This window comes from Scardinius erythrophthalmus (assembly GCF_964197995.2).
Source record: "Scardinius erythrophthalmus genome assembly, chromosome: 24".
Taxonomy (NCBI): Eukaryota; Metazoa; Chordata; class Actinopteri; order Cypriniformes; family Leuciscidae; genus Scardinius; species Scardinius erythrophthalmus.
In genome coordinates this window covers 17,391,576-17,409,056 of record NC_138244.1, presented here as the reverse complement: position 1 = coordinate 17,409,056, position 17,481 = coordinate 17,391,576, and the positions used below count along the sequence as shown (strand labels likewise).

Sequence of the window (17,481 nt, the reverse complement as noted above, 5' to 3'; positions counted from 1 at the left end):
GGCTATTATCAATGTTGAAAACAGTTTCGAACAGGATCGATCCTTTTCGATACCACGTCAGTATCGATATATCGATACTTCAGGATCGATCCGCCCAGTGATGGGCATTCCGGCTCTTTTTCGTGAGCCGGCTCGTTTGACTCGGCTCACTGAAAAGAGCCGGCTCTTTTTGACTCACAAACGGCTCTTTAAAAAAAAATATGTTTTAACTCACTGAAAGTCCACCACACAACTGTGTAACGTGAATATTCAAATTTTTAATTGTCCATAACAACCCAAAAACTAGCCTGCTTGCCTTGCACATCTTATTATTGGGCAAAGTTATGACTATTTTTCTTACCTTCTTTTTTTACTTTTTAATGTGTATATTATTGAGCTTGTAGAAGTTTAGCTCTTGCGTTCTTCTGAACATCTTGCACTGCAATTGCCCGATGTCATTTCTGAGTCATATCAGACCATAACTCTCTTTTAAATGCATATTCCACAGAGGTAGTAGGCTACGATTGGCTGTTTTAAAATATAATTAATATTGAAACAAAATAACCCAGGTGGTCTCATCTAAGAGACGTTTAGGCCTCCTCCAATAGTAGACAGCTGGGCATAGCTCTCAGGTTTGCTTAGTGGCAAACTTTTTTTATTTGATTGGTTCAACCGCCACCCCCCCGAATTTAATTAAAATATTATTTTTCGTCACGTCATCCGCCTGATCCACGGTTTATCCGCATCTCTAGTGTGTGTGTGTGTGTGTGTTGGCTCGGCCCTCCCTCATGCAGTTTAATTGGTTGACATCGCGTGTATGATTGGCAGGAACAGAATGTGAGGCTGGTCAGACAGTCGAAACAAATGTGTGTGCGCCTTTAGGCCTATATAATTATGTTTTTGTTGGTTTTTGAATTAGTCAATTATTTAAAATGCAATTAAAATCATGAATTATTTCATTATTAGCCTACATAATGATTTAATTTCTATAGGCAAGATTTTTAAAAATAGAGTCGGCTCTTCAGATATGCGAGCCGGCTCCCGTCGTTCAAGAGCCGGCTCTTCCGGCTCATTCGCGAACGACCCATCACTAGAACCTCCCTTGAGCTTTTGGTGTCTGATCCAAAGCCGGTTTTTTTTATCAGTCTCAAGCACTCTGTAGGATGAGATGTGTTCGAGTTACTCTGAGCGAATAGACTCTCCAGGATAATGCTCTTAAAGCGATATTTCTCTGTCGACATCAAAGGCATTTTGGCGTATCCTTGGTTTATTTATGGAGCGTGCTTTCAGTGCGTGTTTTGCTCTTGTGATCCCAGATTAACAGTAAGACAAGGTAAGAGAAAATACAAATTTACCCTGTAGTCAGACTAATTAGTCTATTTGTTTTGTATATCAAATAATACAGTCTAAATTGTGTTTGTGAGAGATGTGATATATTAGGCTATATCTTACTACGACATAACTTTACCCAAGTTTTATTTTATTTTTTCTCAGATGACTCTCTACTGTTATACAACACACATTATAGCCATACAGTCTTATTTCATGAAGAAGGATCGAAGAGTCTTTTGTTGGGAGGATTAAATAATGTTCTACATGTTGATGTAGACACTGGTCAGATTTTGGAGGTAAATGGTCATTAATATGTCAATTATATGAGATATTTATATGAAGCACATTGCCATTTCCTATTGAAAATATTATGAAAGATAAAATTATTATTATTAAAATAATCTTATTTTAATTCTATTCAAACTAATTTCAGAGTTGGAATATAAAGCATAGTAGCATATCAATGAGAAATTATTATGTTTAACGCTTCGGTTAAGGCTGAAGTTAACTGAAACTTTTGGCAGTGGGAGTAACTGGTAAATTGAGCCTAGTTTAAATTATATATTGTGAATTGATAGTTAGAAATGAAGCCATGACGCACACACAGACAGCTGGGTCCATATAGCAACAAACGTGTCTGTCAGTGCAGTTTCATTCTGGTCATTTGATCAAACAAAAGCAGAATAGCAGGTGTTCATGAAAGATTTATTTCCATCAACATGTCCGATCTGTTGCTATGGTTACAATACATTATTTAAATGTTAATTGTGTGATTGATTAGTGAGAAAACATTCATGTGATCTTTTGCTTTGTATATGATTTGTTAAATAATTGTGCAGTCATAGTACTCAAAATGTAATAAAAAAAAACATTTTGAGAAGTCTTCAGAAGATTTTGTGACCGAGATAATAAAATAAAACACGGTTTATAGAGATGCAAACTATAGAATTTATTCAGATGATGTTTTATTTTTATTTGTAGAACTTCACTCTGAATCCAAACTTACCAAGATGTGGTAAGGTGAGTTAAATTCTTTTGAAGAAGTGAAAAATAAAAGAACAAATGGAGTTTTGTGGTTTATAACAGTCTTTCTAATATTCCTCCATATACAGAGCAATTGTGAAAATGTAGTCACTGTAATTGAGAGATTTCAAGACTGCACATTCGTATGTGGGACGAATGGAGAAGATCCAACGTGTTGGAAACTGGTGAGAAACAAATTTAGAGAGCAAGATTTTTGCATATAGCTCTGCGACATATTTAGAACTGCACAGTTTCTCTCAAATATTGCCGTGTTGTTTCCTTTTTTTTAGTAAGACCATACTGTGGAAAAAATATGTGTATCTTGACTCAACTCTATTTGTGCATGTAAAATTTCCACCAGATTCACGGAATATGATTGTGTACGGTGTAAAAAAGTTGCTGCCTTCATTTTTTTAAGTACAATTAACTTGGATGATTAACCCTCATAAGCTCCTCGTTTCCTGTTTACATTCCTTGTCTTTGGGGTGACCCCCAAATAGTATGACCCCAAAAATTCAAAGAGTAATTGTAAAAAATAATAATAATAATAATAATTAATAATACAAATAATATATATATTTTTTTGTTTACTTCTCAGCTATACATTAATGCTGTGTATAGGCTCTATGCACGATCGCTTACGCGTTTTGTCTCAGCCCGCCCAGTTACATGCTGCGTCAGAAGCCGTTTTTGCATTCGGTGGAGATAATGGTAAACTACACTCGCTGTTTACAAGAACTTCCAGCAGTTAAGTGAATGATGTTAATATTGTGAGACATTTAGCCGTCACATCTAAGAGTAAGAAAGAGAAGGGCTTTAAATGATATATTTCATTGACAACTTTGAGGGTGAGTGAGTATTCTCTCATATCATGCGAAATCCGACTAGCGAATCGGTTTCTAAAAACGTTGTCTCTGTTTCTGAGAACATTTTATATTTGAATTTTATGAAAGTTTTGCAGCTAGTACAATTCACTAAAGAACGCGCTATGCGGAAGTAAAAACGCTGCCTGAGATTCTACCGGAAATACGTCAACAGCGTTTGTGCATAGAGCCATAGCCCGTCTACGGAGAGCCTGCCCACTCCCTATTAAGCTCTATTGTACCGAATTTTGGTTGTAGTACCACCAGAGTTCCACTGGGGGGCGATCGCCATGAGTGCAAAATGAATGGGAGTCTATGGGGCTAGACGGCTAAATGTATCTCTTTCACCCGATTGCCGTTGAGAAATCTCAAATCTGATTGTAGATTTTGCAAGTTCAACATGGGTTTTAGGTCGAAAGTTGAATGAACGAGTACTTATGTCCTTTCGATTTCTTACAAGTTGAGGTGTTGTTGCCCATAACACGCTAGCATTCTGCTAATGAACGCTGATTGGTCAGTGAAGGACTGATTACGACCAGAGATACCGCTTGATGGCATCGTGTCATCCGCAGCGGGACCAGAAACAAACAAAACAAAAACTCTTCTAGCAAGTGTGTTTACCTGTGTCAGCTGTGTTGTCGATGCCTCGAGTGAAAAGAAAGTGCAGAGCGCGAACGCACCAAAGTGACTGAAGGATTGCCGTGAAGCAGTATGTCTGGTCGTACATGTATATGACGTCATAGCAGAGTGTAATTTATTTGCATCTCCTTTCGAATACAACATTCAAATTACGCGACAAAAAATTATATCCTGAGAAAAGTGGATTTTTATTGGTATAGCGCCATAGACCTCCATTCATTCTGCACTCGTCCTGTGAGCGCCCTCATATGGAATCAGAGAGGAACTGCAACCAGTTCAGAAGCTGGAAGTGTACTGAGAGTGAAACTTCTCGCCATATTAGACATTCTCTGGGGTAACTAAACCCTAAACCAACTTTTTTTAGTTAATGCTCTGTAAGAATGGGGCTTTATTAGTGCTGTTCACTGATTCAAGTAATTTTTTTGACATTTGTGTTTAAAGTGTTTTAATTTTACAAAATATGGTGTAAAAACGTCTGAGTGCTGCCCTCTTCAGGTTGAACAGTGGCTACTGCAGTTGAATTTTGAATTAGTTACCCTTTGGGTAGTCTCGCGTAGCCAGACCTTCAGACTGACGTTCCGTGGGCGTGACGTCTGAGGCTGAGACTACCCAAAGAACGTTGGCTAAACGTCTGATGCATATGGTACACTTAACTGGAAACACTTCAGGAATGTCAAAGTCGTCATCTGATTTGTTGAATTTTATCGGATTTCCGGGGGGCGCGAGTGTCGCGTTTATTTTCGGTCCGCCGGGAAACAAAGCGCAGACGTGTAATTGCGTTTCCTACTGATTTACTCGGTGTTTTGATCAGATGTGGTAATGCAGACGCCATTGTTGTTATACGTGCACGAACAGATCAATGACTTACTGCTTGTTTTCTTCTCCTTCTTTGATTTTCTATACTGACTGACTTGTTGCACGCCGGTCTGTTGTTGTGGGGACATTTCCACGCAACGAAACGTGACGCTGAACGAAACGAACTGTAATTGGTTGTTTGACATGTCGGTCAAACGGCCTTATGGGCGGGCCTTGGCCAAAGAAAGCTGCTATGAATTCCAGACCTTCAGCCGTCAGTCTGAAGGTCTGGCTACGCGAGACTACCCTTTGGGTAACTAAACCCCTGGTCAGAGCTTGACTCCACCCACTGGCAATATTTGAAAAATGCTGGAAAAGTAGGCAGAGCCCAGTGGAGAGGGGGCGTGCATCTGAGACGCATCTCTCTGTAGGCAAGGGCGTGGTTAACTGGTACCCTCTGATGTCAGAGTGTACCACAACTTCCAATAGGAAAATTCAACTGCAGTAGCCACTGTTCAACCTGAAGAGGGCAGCACTCAGACGTTTTTACACCATATTTAGTAAAATTAAAACACTTTAAACACAAATGTCAAAAAAATTACTTGAATCAGTGAACAGCACTAATAAAGCCCCATTCTTACAGAGCATTAACTAAAAAAAGTTGGTTTAGGCTTTAGTTACCCTTAAAGTTGAAATGACTTAAACATCCAAGATGATTGTACTTAATTTAAGGCAGCAACTTTTTTTACAGTGTATTTTTATGTACTTTTCGTAGAGTGCATTTTTATTTATATGGAGCCTTGGCTGCAGCTAGATCATTTTAATAAAAAGATGCCCAAAAGATGCATCTCTCTCTCTCTCTCTCTCTCTCTCTCTCTCTCTCTCTCTCTCTCTCTCTCTCTCTCTCTCTCTCTCTCTCTCTCTCTCTCTCTCTCTCTCTCTCTCTCTCTCTCTCTCTCTCTCTCTCTCTCTCTCCTGCTCGCTTGCTCTCTCTTGCGCAAAACTTTCGCCTCAGAGAGCATTCGCAGCAAATCTTCGACCAATCAAAGTGTGCCATTCTCAAAACTAATTAAACACAGCAAACGTTTTTTTATTATATATAAGCTTGGACTCTGTAATTTTTGTCAGCTTTACTGGCTGCGCATATGTCTGGTTTCAGCTTGTCGTTAATTTTACCGCAAATAAAATAAACTTTAGTGAAAAAGTATTAATATGAAGTCATTTCTGTGTGACATTTACATTTAAACACTCAGATATGTGATTGAGAACCAATGTCTTACTAGTTCAAACGCCAATTTGACTTTTAATTCCCAGAAAAAAGAATTTTTGATCAACATTCAAATTTTCACTAGTTAAAATAATTCCTGATATCAAGATTATCATTTTTACTTGTTAAAATGCCAAATTTTTTTTATATCAGTTATTACTATTACAAAAATGTGAATTCTTGACATAAAATATTATGTGAGCACTTACAGAAATTCTTGACATCTCAACTTTAATTTTAGTACATGTGTAATTGTATTTTCAATTGTAGATCTCTTTCATTCATATCATGCAAATGAATAAATGTTAAAATGGCTTGCCATATCGCTGCTCTCTAAAATGATTGTCTCTTTTCAAAGTTTCCCACAGAAAGCAATCATTCCACTGAGGTTGTAGACGGCACAGGGATCTCACCTCACACATGTACACAGAACTCGCTGTCTCTGATAGCAGGTAAGTGCGGAGCACAAGCCGCTTAATATTTTGATCTGCAGGCTTTGTGAATGAGCTGGAGGATTGTACACGCTTATCTAGAATAGGCTTTCATTAAGCAGATAGACAGATCCGAGAAAGTGATTCAGCTCTTTTGTAATGAATGTTGCCATTTAAATGTGCAGATGGAGACCTCTATGCAGCAGCTCCTCTTTACAGCGATGGAACCCTGCTGCAGTTTCGAAGAAAAGTTGGAAATCGAATCAGCGTATGGATGCATGACCAGTGGGTCTCAGGTTGGTGGAATCACATTTTCACTAAAAATTAAAATTTTAGCATTTTTAGGCAAACTTGTATTGTATGTATGAACTGTTTGAACTGTTTTTCTAATTGAGGACATCTCCAAATGTCCACAAAGAAAGGTTATTTCAGATTTAAGGAACTTAGGACAGATTAGTCTAAGTGAACTCGTAGATCTGACTCTGCTTTTAATGTAATTTAATACACTAGTTTTGCTTACAAGACTTTGCTCAGCAAGAGAAAGGTCATGAATTGCTTACAGCGCAGCATTTTTCTACTCCCAAGCTTCAGCTATCAAAATACTCCCTAGTCACTGTTTCACACTTGAAGCTAAAGTTGAGGTTCATAGAAATTAGTACAAAAAGTGGAATGAATAAAGAAATAATTCATGACTTATTCGGACTTTCCCACAGAGCCCACTTTTATCTCCAGTTTTCTGGCCGAGCGCAAAAATGACTCCTTGAATGAGAAGATATATGTCTTATTTCGTGAAAAAAACTCGGACACGAGCCCAGAAGCTGATCCTTGGATATCTAGAGTTGCCAGAGTTTGTAAGGTAGGTTTCTCACATGGATATGAAAGATGTGTCTGTTCTTTGTGAGGCTTCCTACATGTCTGAGAGAACAATTATTGTTGAAAAGTGACCTTCAAAAGCAATTTTATCATCCTACTCATTTCAAGGAAAGATGAAAGGCATTTACTTGTCAGAGATTGGTTGCTATGATTATTGTGGAGGTGGCAAAGAGATGTCTTACAAAGCCAGATTGCATTTCAGCATTGCAAGCCTCCATGGCGTCCAACTTGACTGACAGTGCCAGCAATGCAGTCATCATTCTTCTTTCAGCGCTTCAGCAGAGTTTTTTGTAAACATCAGCTGGAAACAAGACCGTTGGACAGATATCAGATTCTGGAAACAAAGCATGAGAAGTTGCTCAACCAATAAAAAACATGCTCTAAGAATAGTCTGCTAACGTTCACATTATGTTGTGAAAACATTATTTTCATAAACCATCTTGTATTTTAAAGCAGGGCTCAGTAGTTTCGGGATTTCTTCGCTGTATTCTCGCTTTTTGCTCGCAGGTTTCTCTCTAGAGCTCCCCCCACAGCTTCGGAATAGATATTTGACAACACTGTTGTAAAAACTCGTTGGTGATTCTCAGACACCAGAGGCTAGTAGATCAACGACATCAAAGCAGATGGGACATTCTTTAAAACGTCTTCTTCATTCGGGTTCGGACAGCGTGAGCGAGCGCAATAATGACAGCATTTTAGCAGATTTCTTTTGGCCGTAAAGCAATTGTTTACATCGCGAGACCTGATATCACGCGATACTTCCTGACGCGGCGGCCGGCGGCTCGCCGGCTCAAAGTTGCAAGTGCGAATTTTCCGCTCACGGGCACCAGGGGGGTGCGAAACGACCACCATTCAACCCGAAATAAGTAATGTAACCATTCCAATGACTCCGAAGCTGTTCAGTTAAGGTAAAAAAGTTACTTAGTTCACCTTTAAGTGTTTTAAAAATTATTTTTTTCTTGGTTATGTGGATGTTAAGAGAACTCATTTTGCAAACATTATGGGAACGTTACTATTGAATGTTCTTTGTCAATTCTAAAACAAGTAGTAGGCTATCGTTTAGGAAAAATTCCAAATAAATTAAACGTTTTAGAAGAATATTTCCATAACGTTTTGAGAACATTTTCAAAGACCAGAACACTTAAACAAACATTCTATTAATGTTACTGGAAGAACGTTTGTTCATAACTTTGAGAGAACCTTGCTAGAACATTAGGGAAGATCTGAGAACGTTCTGAAGAGAAACAAAGCTTTCATTGCATGTGGATAGACAAATATATCTGGGCTTGAAATTCAGCTGAATATTTTCCACCTGTGAAAATAACACTCTCTCATCATAGGTTGATGAGGGCGGTCCCAAGCTGCTCCTCCAGAACATCTGGACCTCCTTCCTGAAGGCACGCCTCGTGTGTGGGATTCCTAGTGAGTCGTTGTACTTCAACCGCCTGCAGGATGTTTTTGTGCAGCATGCTGAGGACTGGATGAACTCACGAGTGTATGCGCTCTTCTCCAGCAGCTGGTAAAGACTGCATTATCTTCTGATATTTAAATAGGATTTACTCTGTTACTTCTTGTTAAGAAGTTTTCGAGAAGAGCAATAAAATAGCATCTTTATCAATTGTTTTTTTTTTTTTTTTTACTTTCATCTCATAATGAAGATAAAAAGTTCATGAAACTCTAGATGGTGCTGGCTGATAGGTCCTTAACTCAGTTGTTAGTGATCACGTCATTATCTACACAGCACAGTTGATTGGTTGCTGTGGAACCAATGAGTTTGCTTTCTCAACATTCAAATACTTGCCATTGTTTTGGCACTTCAGAAACCCTCCATCTTCCCCAGCTCCACCTGTATAGATCTGCTACGGGGGTTATTTCATGTATGTTATATGTAGAGCAGCTGCATGACTTGCTCTGCAGCAGCAGAAGCGTAGCAGATCTATTCTGCCAAGACCAAATACATTAACATTGCCACATCCATTACCATGCCAATCTCTTCGAGAGTTGTCATGACATAAATATAGCTACTAACAAGTACCCAATGCTGTCTCCATCCCTACCCATATATAATCATGGCAATAAAGAGAACTGAGTCAACACACAGGCCCTGTTTACACCTTGTATTAAGATGCGTTTTGGTCGATCGGATCACAAGTGGACAAAGCTAAATACAGGTGTAAATGGGGTCTGAAATGTTTTGAGCTGTTTAGCCACTTTCAACCACTTCCAGAGGTAGTCGAAAACGCATTCAACCGGATAGTGTAAACGCTCATGTGGTCGAATGCATTCGAACAGCCACAAAAGACCATCTACTCTCCACCTATTGATCTAATGTGTAAACATAATGGGAAGCGCGTTAGTGAGACAGGATTAAAACTTTGGCTGGAGACCCAAGTTTGGTTTGAAGATGAAAAACATACCAAGCACAATGTTCTCTCACCATTCCTGATTTCTAACACACACTCACAGCGTTCGGCATGATCTTGTGGCTCTCAGAGCAGAAATAAAAGCTGCTGCTCTCCGTATGTTTTTCCATCGTCTTCGGGCACTTTGATATGTAAATTGCATGAGCTTATTTCGTCCATTAGATCGAAAGATCAGAAAAAGCCCATACATTTACCCTCCCCTTGAAGAAATAAGGATATTAGTGGTTGAAACTGGACAAAAGAGACAGATTACAATACCAGGTGTAAACAGGATGTGTTTCCTTCGTCTACTTGTGATCCGATCGACCAAAACACTTCTTAATACCAGGTGTAAACCGGGCCACAGTCTGAAAGTGATCAGTACAAACACAAAAAGTCAATTGTCGCTTGTTTATTAAGCTTATCAGTCACTGTTCCAAGCGGAAGGCTGAACTAAGAGGATTCGCATACACACCAACGAACGATAACACTAAGTTTTTTCGACGCGCTCGCTGTAGTTTTGTCGCTTGCCACTTTAAATGCTGTAGCTCTTGAAAGCAGGAAGGATTCTGATTGGCTGTCAATGAAAAAGAAAAAACACCGAACGAATTCTTTAGCTCCACCTACTCCCATGAAGCACTGCGAATGACGACTGTACTAAAGCATAAAAATACTATATGTTAGCGGATAACATGCTAAGTTCACCAACTCATTTCTCTGAAAAAACAATGCAACAGCCAGTTATTCTACTTTAAAATGTGTGTTTCGTGTTGGAATGTCTGTTTTTGTTTTGGTCTATGTGACTCCGCCCACTGTCAATTTACCCAATAATATTTCGACAACCCGTATTGCCAGTTGGCGGAAAACACAGCAAGTTGAAGAAGCCATGGAAGCCAGCAAACAAACTGGGCCAGAGATTGCAGATTGTACCCGAACTAAAAAGTCCACGTGTGTGTGTGTGTGTGTGTGTGTGTGTGTGTGTGTGTGTGTGTGTGTGTGTGTGTGTGCGTGTGTGTGTGTGTGTGTGCGTGTGTGTGTGTGTGTGTGTGTGTGTGTGTGTGTGTGTGTGTGTGTGTGTGTGTGTGTGTGTGTGTGTGTTAACAATCTGTTCTTTTAACATTTGCACAGGAACTCTACTGCTGTCTGCATATACTACTTGAAGGATCTTGATAATGTTTTTGAGAAATCTTCCTTCAAAGGTTATACTGGGGCCATTCCCAGCCCAAGACCAGGAACGGTGAGCAACAACATTCCCTTCCAGAATAATCTTTATAAACATCTTGTTTTATCATATTATTTTGTTTTGTTTGGATAGAAAAACTCAATGATCTGTTAGTCTGCCCTCTTTTGGTTTTGCACTACACTGCATTACAACACCTGCAAGTTAACCACTGTGGTCAAATAATGTGTAGGGAAGATTTATTTTCTGTTTCCTAGTATTCACAAACACCACAAGGCCTTTCCATGAGCGTGTCAACACTATTCCACATATTGTTTCCAGATTTGATGAATAGCTCAACTGGTATTGTGGTATTATTTCTAAGATGACAATGTTCTGAGTCAAACTAACGGCCGGAGACTCCCTGGGGGAAAAAATCATTAAAATAAATAATTAAATGATAATAAAAATGTAAATAATTATTCTTAGTAATATAAACAGGAATAGATAATCATTTTAATTAATAAATGTGTAAATATATTAGCATTTACCAAACATTTTTGTAATATTGTGCTTGGGTCCATTCACAATGGGATCATCCTATTTTTTGCATTAAAACATTGTTAAAAAAAAAACCTGTATTGAGTAACCTTTGTGTTAATAAAAGTGAAGCCTGTTCAATGCAAATGTTTATTTAATTCACATTTTCCTAAGTTTTATTTTTGTGTACTTATGTATACCCAACAACTTCCTCAATCATTTTACTCTTGACCCAAAGGTGAATCATTATGGGTTATTTCTATACACATTGTTGGTGAGTCAAGGCTATTGTTTCCTCACAATAGCTATTTTAAATCTCCTGTTATACTTAAGGAAATACGCAGTCATTTTTGCCTTGGCCTTTGTCTTGGTGACAATGAGATGGTTATAACCTCAAACAATGCTAACTGAAATTACATTATAACTGATATAACTCCCATCTTTTACAGTGTGTGAAAAACAGCAATTCCATTCCACATCCCACCCTCCGTATAATTAAAGACTATCCAGAGATGAAGGACTGGATTCATCCCATTCAACAAGACACACCTTTCTTTACAAGTAATAAGAACTTTACCAAGATAGCCGTTGACCGAGTCCAAGCTTCAGATGAAAACATGCACAATGTGCTGCTGCTTGCAACAGGTACATGGATGTGGTAAATTGGTTCAAGATCTCTGTATATTGATGTTTGCTTCGTGACTTCCTTCATCTATAAAAAAATAACAAAAATAACAAAATAAAAATAACAAAAATAACAAAACACTTGATATAAAAAGCTCTTCCCTCATTACCGGCTTTTCTCCTGTTGTTTTCCTGGTTAAAGGGGTCATATGGGTCATTTCATCATTTTTTTTAATCCCTGAAATCTGCTGAAAACATAGTCAAGTTCTTTGCACAACAAGAAAACATCCCCCCCCCCCCCTTGTTGCACAAGCTACTGGTTTGTTGATGTTTCAGCAACTCATGTTGAAACTTTTATAAACTTCAGCCACTCTTTTGTAAGCATGGGATCTTTCAGAAGGATATGCAGAGCTGGTTCTACACACAGCCAGAAACCGCAGTCTTTTTTTTGGACTCTGGATGCAGTTTTAAGTTATACTTTCAGAGTATAATTAACTGTTTTATTTCAAAAGATGAAGGTAAATTTGTTTTCTCGTCATATGTTCCCTTTAGAATGAGATTTTTGTATTATTAACCCTTAAATACATGTTTCGCCAATCATTATTACATATTCTGGTCTTTAGCGACCCGGACTTCTCCGTGTATTCCAGCCTTAATACGTTTTCCATTATATCCGCTTAGTACTGTCAATTTTAAATTACTGAACCTGCTTACAATAAAACTTCTTTCAGACCACAGACTGCCTTACTCCCATTCATTGTCTTTGCTCTTCTTAGATACCGGCGACATCCTCAAGATCCTGGAGGACGGCTCTGAAGCTTTTATCATCTCTGAAACGCATCTGTGCGACGGCTCAGCACCCATACAGTCAATGAATCTTGACTCTGTTCAGGTTCGTTTGTCCAGAGATCCCTTTAATAGCTTTTTTGGGAGTAAAACCAGATTTAATAAAAAGAGAGAAAAGAATGTACCTCCTACGAATACTCCTAGTTGCTGTAAATTTTCACTGCTGTTGTTTTTATCTGCAGAAGAAGCTGTTTGTAGGATATCCTGGGCAGTTGTCCGTGTTAGACCTGCAGAGATGTCAAGACTACAATGCTTCCTGTGAGGAATGTGTTCTTTCCCGTGATCCATACTGCGCTTGGACTGAACGAGGCTGCACGTCACAAACTAAGTATGCTTTATCTTTTTATTCTTTTATTAAAGAATATTATATTATATTATTGTGCTATATTTATATTTTATATATATATATATATATATATATATATATATATATACAGTGCTATGCATAAGTTTAGACACCCATGCTAAAGTTGACTAAAAAGAGGAATAAAAAATCATCTTTTGGAAATTGAACTTAATGCCTTAACCAACCTTTATATTAAGGACACCAATTTTCTTTGTGAATGAATAATGTATCGTAAATAAATAAATGTTCTTCCTTAAAACACAGGGTGCATAAGTTTGGACACCCCTATGTTAAATTCCCATAGAGGCAGGCAGATTTTATTTTTAAAGGCCAGTTACTTCATGAATCCAGGATACTATGCATCCTGATAAAGTTCCCTTGGCCTCTGGAATTAAAATAGCCCCACATCATCACATAGCCTTCACCATACCAAGAGATTGGCATGGAGTACTTTCCATAAGATCATCTCTCAATGCAAATCAAACTAGCTATTAGGCTAACTGAAATAAAACCATGCCAATCTCTAGGACGTTTAGGACGTTACATAAATAACAATTTACATATGTTGTAATAATGTACAGGGAGACTTTGGATAAACGCTGACTCATTGAAATCAGATGGTGTAGTAGCTTCATTTATGATGAGCAAATTCATTTTTTTTAGCATTAGCAAATTTAAGTTTGTAAGAATCATGAATGGAATCTCAACTATGCGTCCAACTTTTTACGTCCAGCTGATGCAACGGGCCCAGAAAACTCTAAACAAACATTCTATTAACATTACTGAGAACTTTGAGAGAACCTTGCCACAATGTTAGCCAAAGTTCTGAGAAGGTTTCCTGTTAGCTGGGTTAGACACTCCATAGCAACACCCTGGAAACCTGCTACAACACACTAGCCCTGTTTTAAATCATTTTCTTTTTTGTTTCAGAGGAGGAATACAAAACATTGCTGATGGACTGACTAACGTATGTCACCAAAAAACAGGTTTGTTATAAGAATAATTTCGTAATGTTTTATGTAAAAAAAATTCCCCGCAATATTTTAAGACAAAAGACAAAACCATCTTCCTAACTCGTGTATCTTTATCAAATGTTTTTTTCAGTGGGAAGATGCAGACGTGGTGTGCAACAATCATCAACGGCTCCATTTAGTGTCCGACACTCTGTGCCCACTAATGTCCCCTTTTATCTCTCTTGTCCTGTTGATTCCCATCATGCAACTTATGTATGGGAACATGGGAACAAGAGAAGCCCATGCCAGCAGACTCAATCAGAATGCCTCCTCCTCATCCCAGCCATGATGGCTGACATGTATGGAAATTACAAATGTATTTCCCATGAACGTGATTACACTAAAACTGTGAATGAATATGACCTTTATCCTAAGTCTGCTTTCAATAACGCTTTCAAGCTCAGAGCCCAGGACTGGTTTATGGCCGCATTTGTCACTAGTGTCTTCAATCTCCGCTAACTTTAAGGTCAAAGTAGTTATATAAATGTCAGTGCTTCTGTCCTCCAGCATTTCTGACCCGTAAGCTGATTTAAACCCTCAGTAACACGTTGCCAGGTGTCAGTGGTTGTCTGGTGTAGACTATGGCCTAATCAAGTGAGGTTCATAGGGAAGTAAACACTGAAGTAAAAGAGATTACACGCTTGCCATCTCTGTTGAGTGTATACGGTGGGGTCCAAAGTCTGAGACTGCAATGAAAATTAGGGCTTTTGTCTTCAGAACCTGGAAATGCTTGGACAGTTTCAGGATTTAGAATTTTTCTGGGAAAAAAACCCATTATGAAGTAAAATGAAGGAATATTTCAGATGCTGCACTATTCTTAGGTCACAAGTCACTTTTTAAAACTTTCACCAATTTAGTGGTATAATGATATAAATTAGACGTGCAGATATACGTTAATACGATGTATCACAATAATGAACATGCATGTGATTGTAATCGTGGGCACTTCAAAATACTGTGAATAATTATTCATTACGAATCATTCCGATTTTTATAATGCATTTTAAGAATACTGTATCCATCAACCAACAAAGTGCAAAACACCGCTGTATGCTGCGTTAAAGAGGCATGTGTGCAATACGCATAAGAACGGCATGGCGGAACTAGTGAAGGAGAAGCACTGAATGAAAATGCACGTTCCCTCTCTGACACCAGGTGGCGCTGATGGAGCAGACAAAATCCAGCTGTTACCCCGATTCCAAACGGATGTGCGTCACGAAACACTGCAAGTGGTCCATTAAAAGCTAGAATGAGACGGTCTAGTAAGACCGCATGGCTACGTCACGCATGTCCCCGCCCCCACGGTCACGACACAAAAATAAAATTAATATATATTAACTGGCTTTTTATTAATGCAAACAGTGAATGACAGCCGTATGTGGTCTCTTAGTGGCTTACATTATTGTCAGTTTAGTGTTAGTGATTAATTTACAGCAAAGCAAAAGTTTAACATCTATGCTTTTGTCTTACATTTCATAATAAACTCAGACAAGCTTAGTACAGACTCGTTTTCCGTCAGTTTATTTTTGCGAATTGGAATGTGTGCAAAGGATTGTGGGTGATTTAAGGCCGCTAAGGATACATCCGATGAAACCTTCAAAACAGGCCGAACTTGGACGCTAATCCTCCAGCACAGCTGCTTATCATTTCGTTATTTCTGTGTATTTAGTTCCTCTGGTTTCAGTCTTTGGTTGATGTTTGTGTATGGTAGTGTTTGTTACGTTTACGTTTATGGTGTGTATTTTACTACCCGTTTGGATTGCTGCCTGTATTTGATTATTATTATTATTATTTATTATTATTATTATTATTAAACTGGAATCTGAATGGGGGGTGGGGGTGACAGTTAAGGGGTCAAGCATGGGGTATTATTTTTTGGGTATATCAAGCAGGCAATCTTTGGTCTTATTTAACTGAAATCCTGTACTAATGTTGCTTTTGTACTTTTTGCTCGTATTTATTTCCTATTGTACAAACTTCTTATACTTTCATAATGGCTGATAGTGTTTATTTAAATAATACTTTTCAAATAAATGTAATTTTATTTTAAATAATATGCAGTATTTGGTATTGAGAAATGTGTTATTGTGATCTCCCCTTTATATTGAAAGGGACTTAAGGTTTTAAACAATTTGAAACTAGTTAAAAATGCATTGGCTAGCTGTCATTGGAAGTCCCATTAACTGTAAAATGGTCAAAGACAAAGATTTCCTCAGCAGACATTCAAAGGGATTTTGTGATTATGAATATTGACCTGAAGAATATCAGCTAGATGCAGGTAACGCACTTGCTTAGTTGATCTCTCTGTCATAATCTACTCTTAATACAATAAGCTTCAATGAAGCGGCTCAACGTTCCTTCGTTACTAGTTCTAAAGTGACATTTTAGAATTGAATAACTTAAGTGAGTCATTGAATCACAGTGTTGGGGGTAACGAGTTACAAAGTAACGAATTACAGTAACGATATTACTTTTTTGGGTAACGAAATAAAGTAACGCATTACACTAAAAATATCGGTAACTACACTACTTTACTAGACTATAGGAACGCGCTTTCCTGCGTTACCCAAGCCATTTTTGCCTGCGTGTAAAGCTCTGATCTGTTTGTGCTGCGTGCATGTCTGTGTATGTGTGTGTGTGTGCGCGCGTGCACCGTTGTCATAGAGATCGATTTAAATGACGTAGCTGCTGGTGCGAAGGGGAGCGGGAAATGGAGACGGAGACAGGGGGGTTCGGCCATTGGCAATATTCACATCACTTTCAGTTTATTGCTCGAAAGGACAAAAATATTCGCGTGAAATGCACTTTGTATGCCCAGGCAGCAAGTACTGGCCATCGGGACTACCGGGAGATTCCCAGTGGGCGGACGTGCCTTTTGGGTCGACTCTTCTTTTTTCTTCTTCTTCTTAACGGACCATAAAACTCGTACATCGGCGGCCCATTCGTTTTGCTTAATTGGTGGCGCTGGGTTAAGTAAGTGCGTGCCGGTGTAATGCATTAGTTAAAAAAGTCTGTGTCAGTTTTTTTTTTTCCTGATAGCTGACCGGTCCATGAAACACCGTGGCCCATTGGATCTTTTCTTGATTGACACTGGGCTGGTCCAATCACATCTTTAAACACCTCCCCCTTTGGGCTTTGATCGAGCGTGCACGTGTGTCAGTGTGTATCTGTCAAAATAGTCTGAGAGATGGAGAAGAAACGCAAGGAATGTGCAGAGAAATAGCGTGAAAAATAGACACAGGCCCTTCAAGCAGATGCTGTAAAATGTGTCAAAATGTTTTCTGCAGCAGCATGACCTTCATCAGCTCCTGTGGCTGATGATGAGGATAGTGAGGAGGATCAGGACAGA

At 38.6% G+C, this 17,481-nt stretch overlaps 1 protein-coding gene across 1 annotated transcript; it reads left to right on the top strand.

The window, feature by feature from the left end:
• The first annotated feature begins 1,050 nt into the window (after positions 1-1,050).
• On the top strand, positions 1,051-16,186 carry sema7a (semaphorin 7A (JohnMiltonHagen blood group)). Its single transcript, XM_081356278.1, has 14 exons — positions 1,051-1,312; positions 1,474-1,607; positions 2,293-2,331; positions 2,424-2,519; positions 6,257-6,350; positions 6,515-6,625; positions 7,043-7,185; positions 8,543-8,721; positions 10,733-10,841; positions 11,753-11,948; positions 12,704-12,819; positions 12,956-13,101; positions 14,050-14,105; positions 14,224-16,186. The coding sequence occupies exons 1-14, from the start codon at positions 1,189-1,191 to the stop codon at positions 14,589-14,591; spliced, it is 1,911 nt and encodes a 636-aa protein (XP_081212404.1). The 5' UTR covers positions 1,051-1,188; the 3' UTR covers positions 14,592-16,186.
• The last annotated feature ends 1,295 nt before the right edge of the window (positions 16,187-17,481 follow it).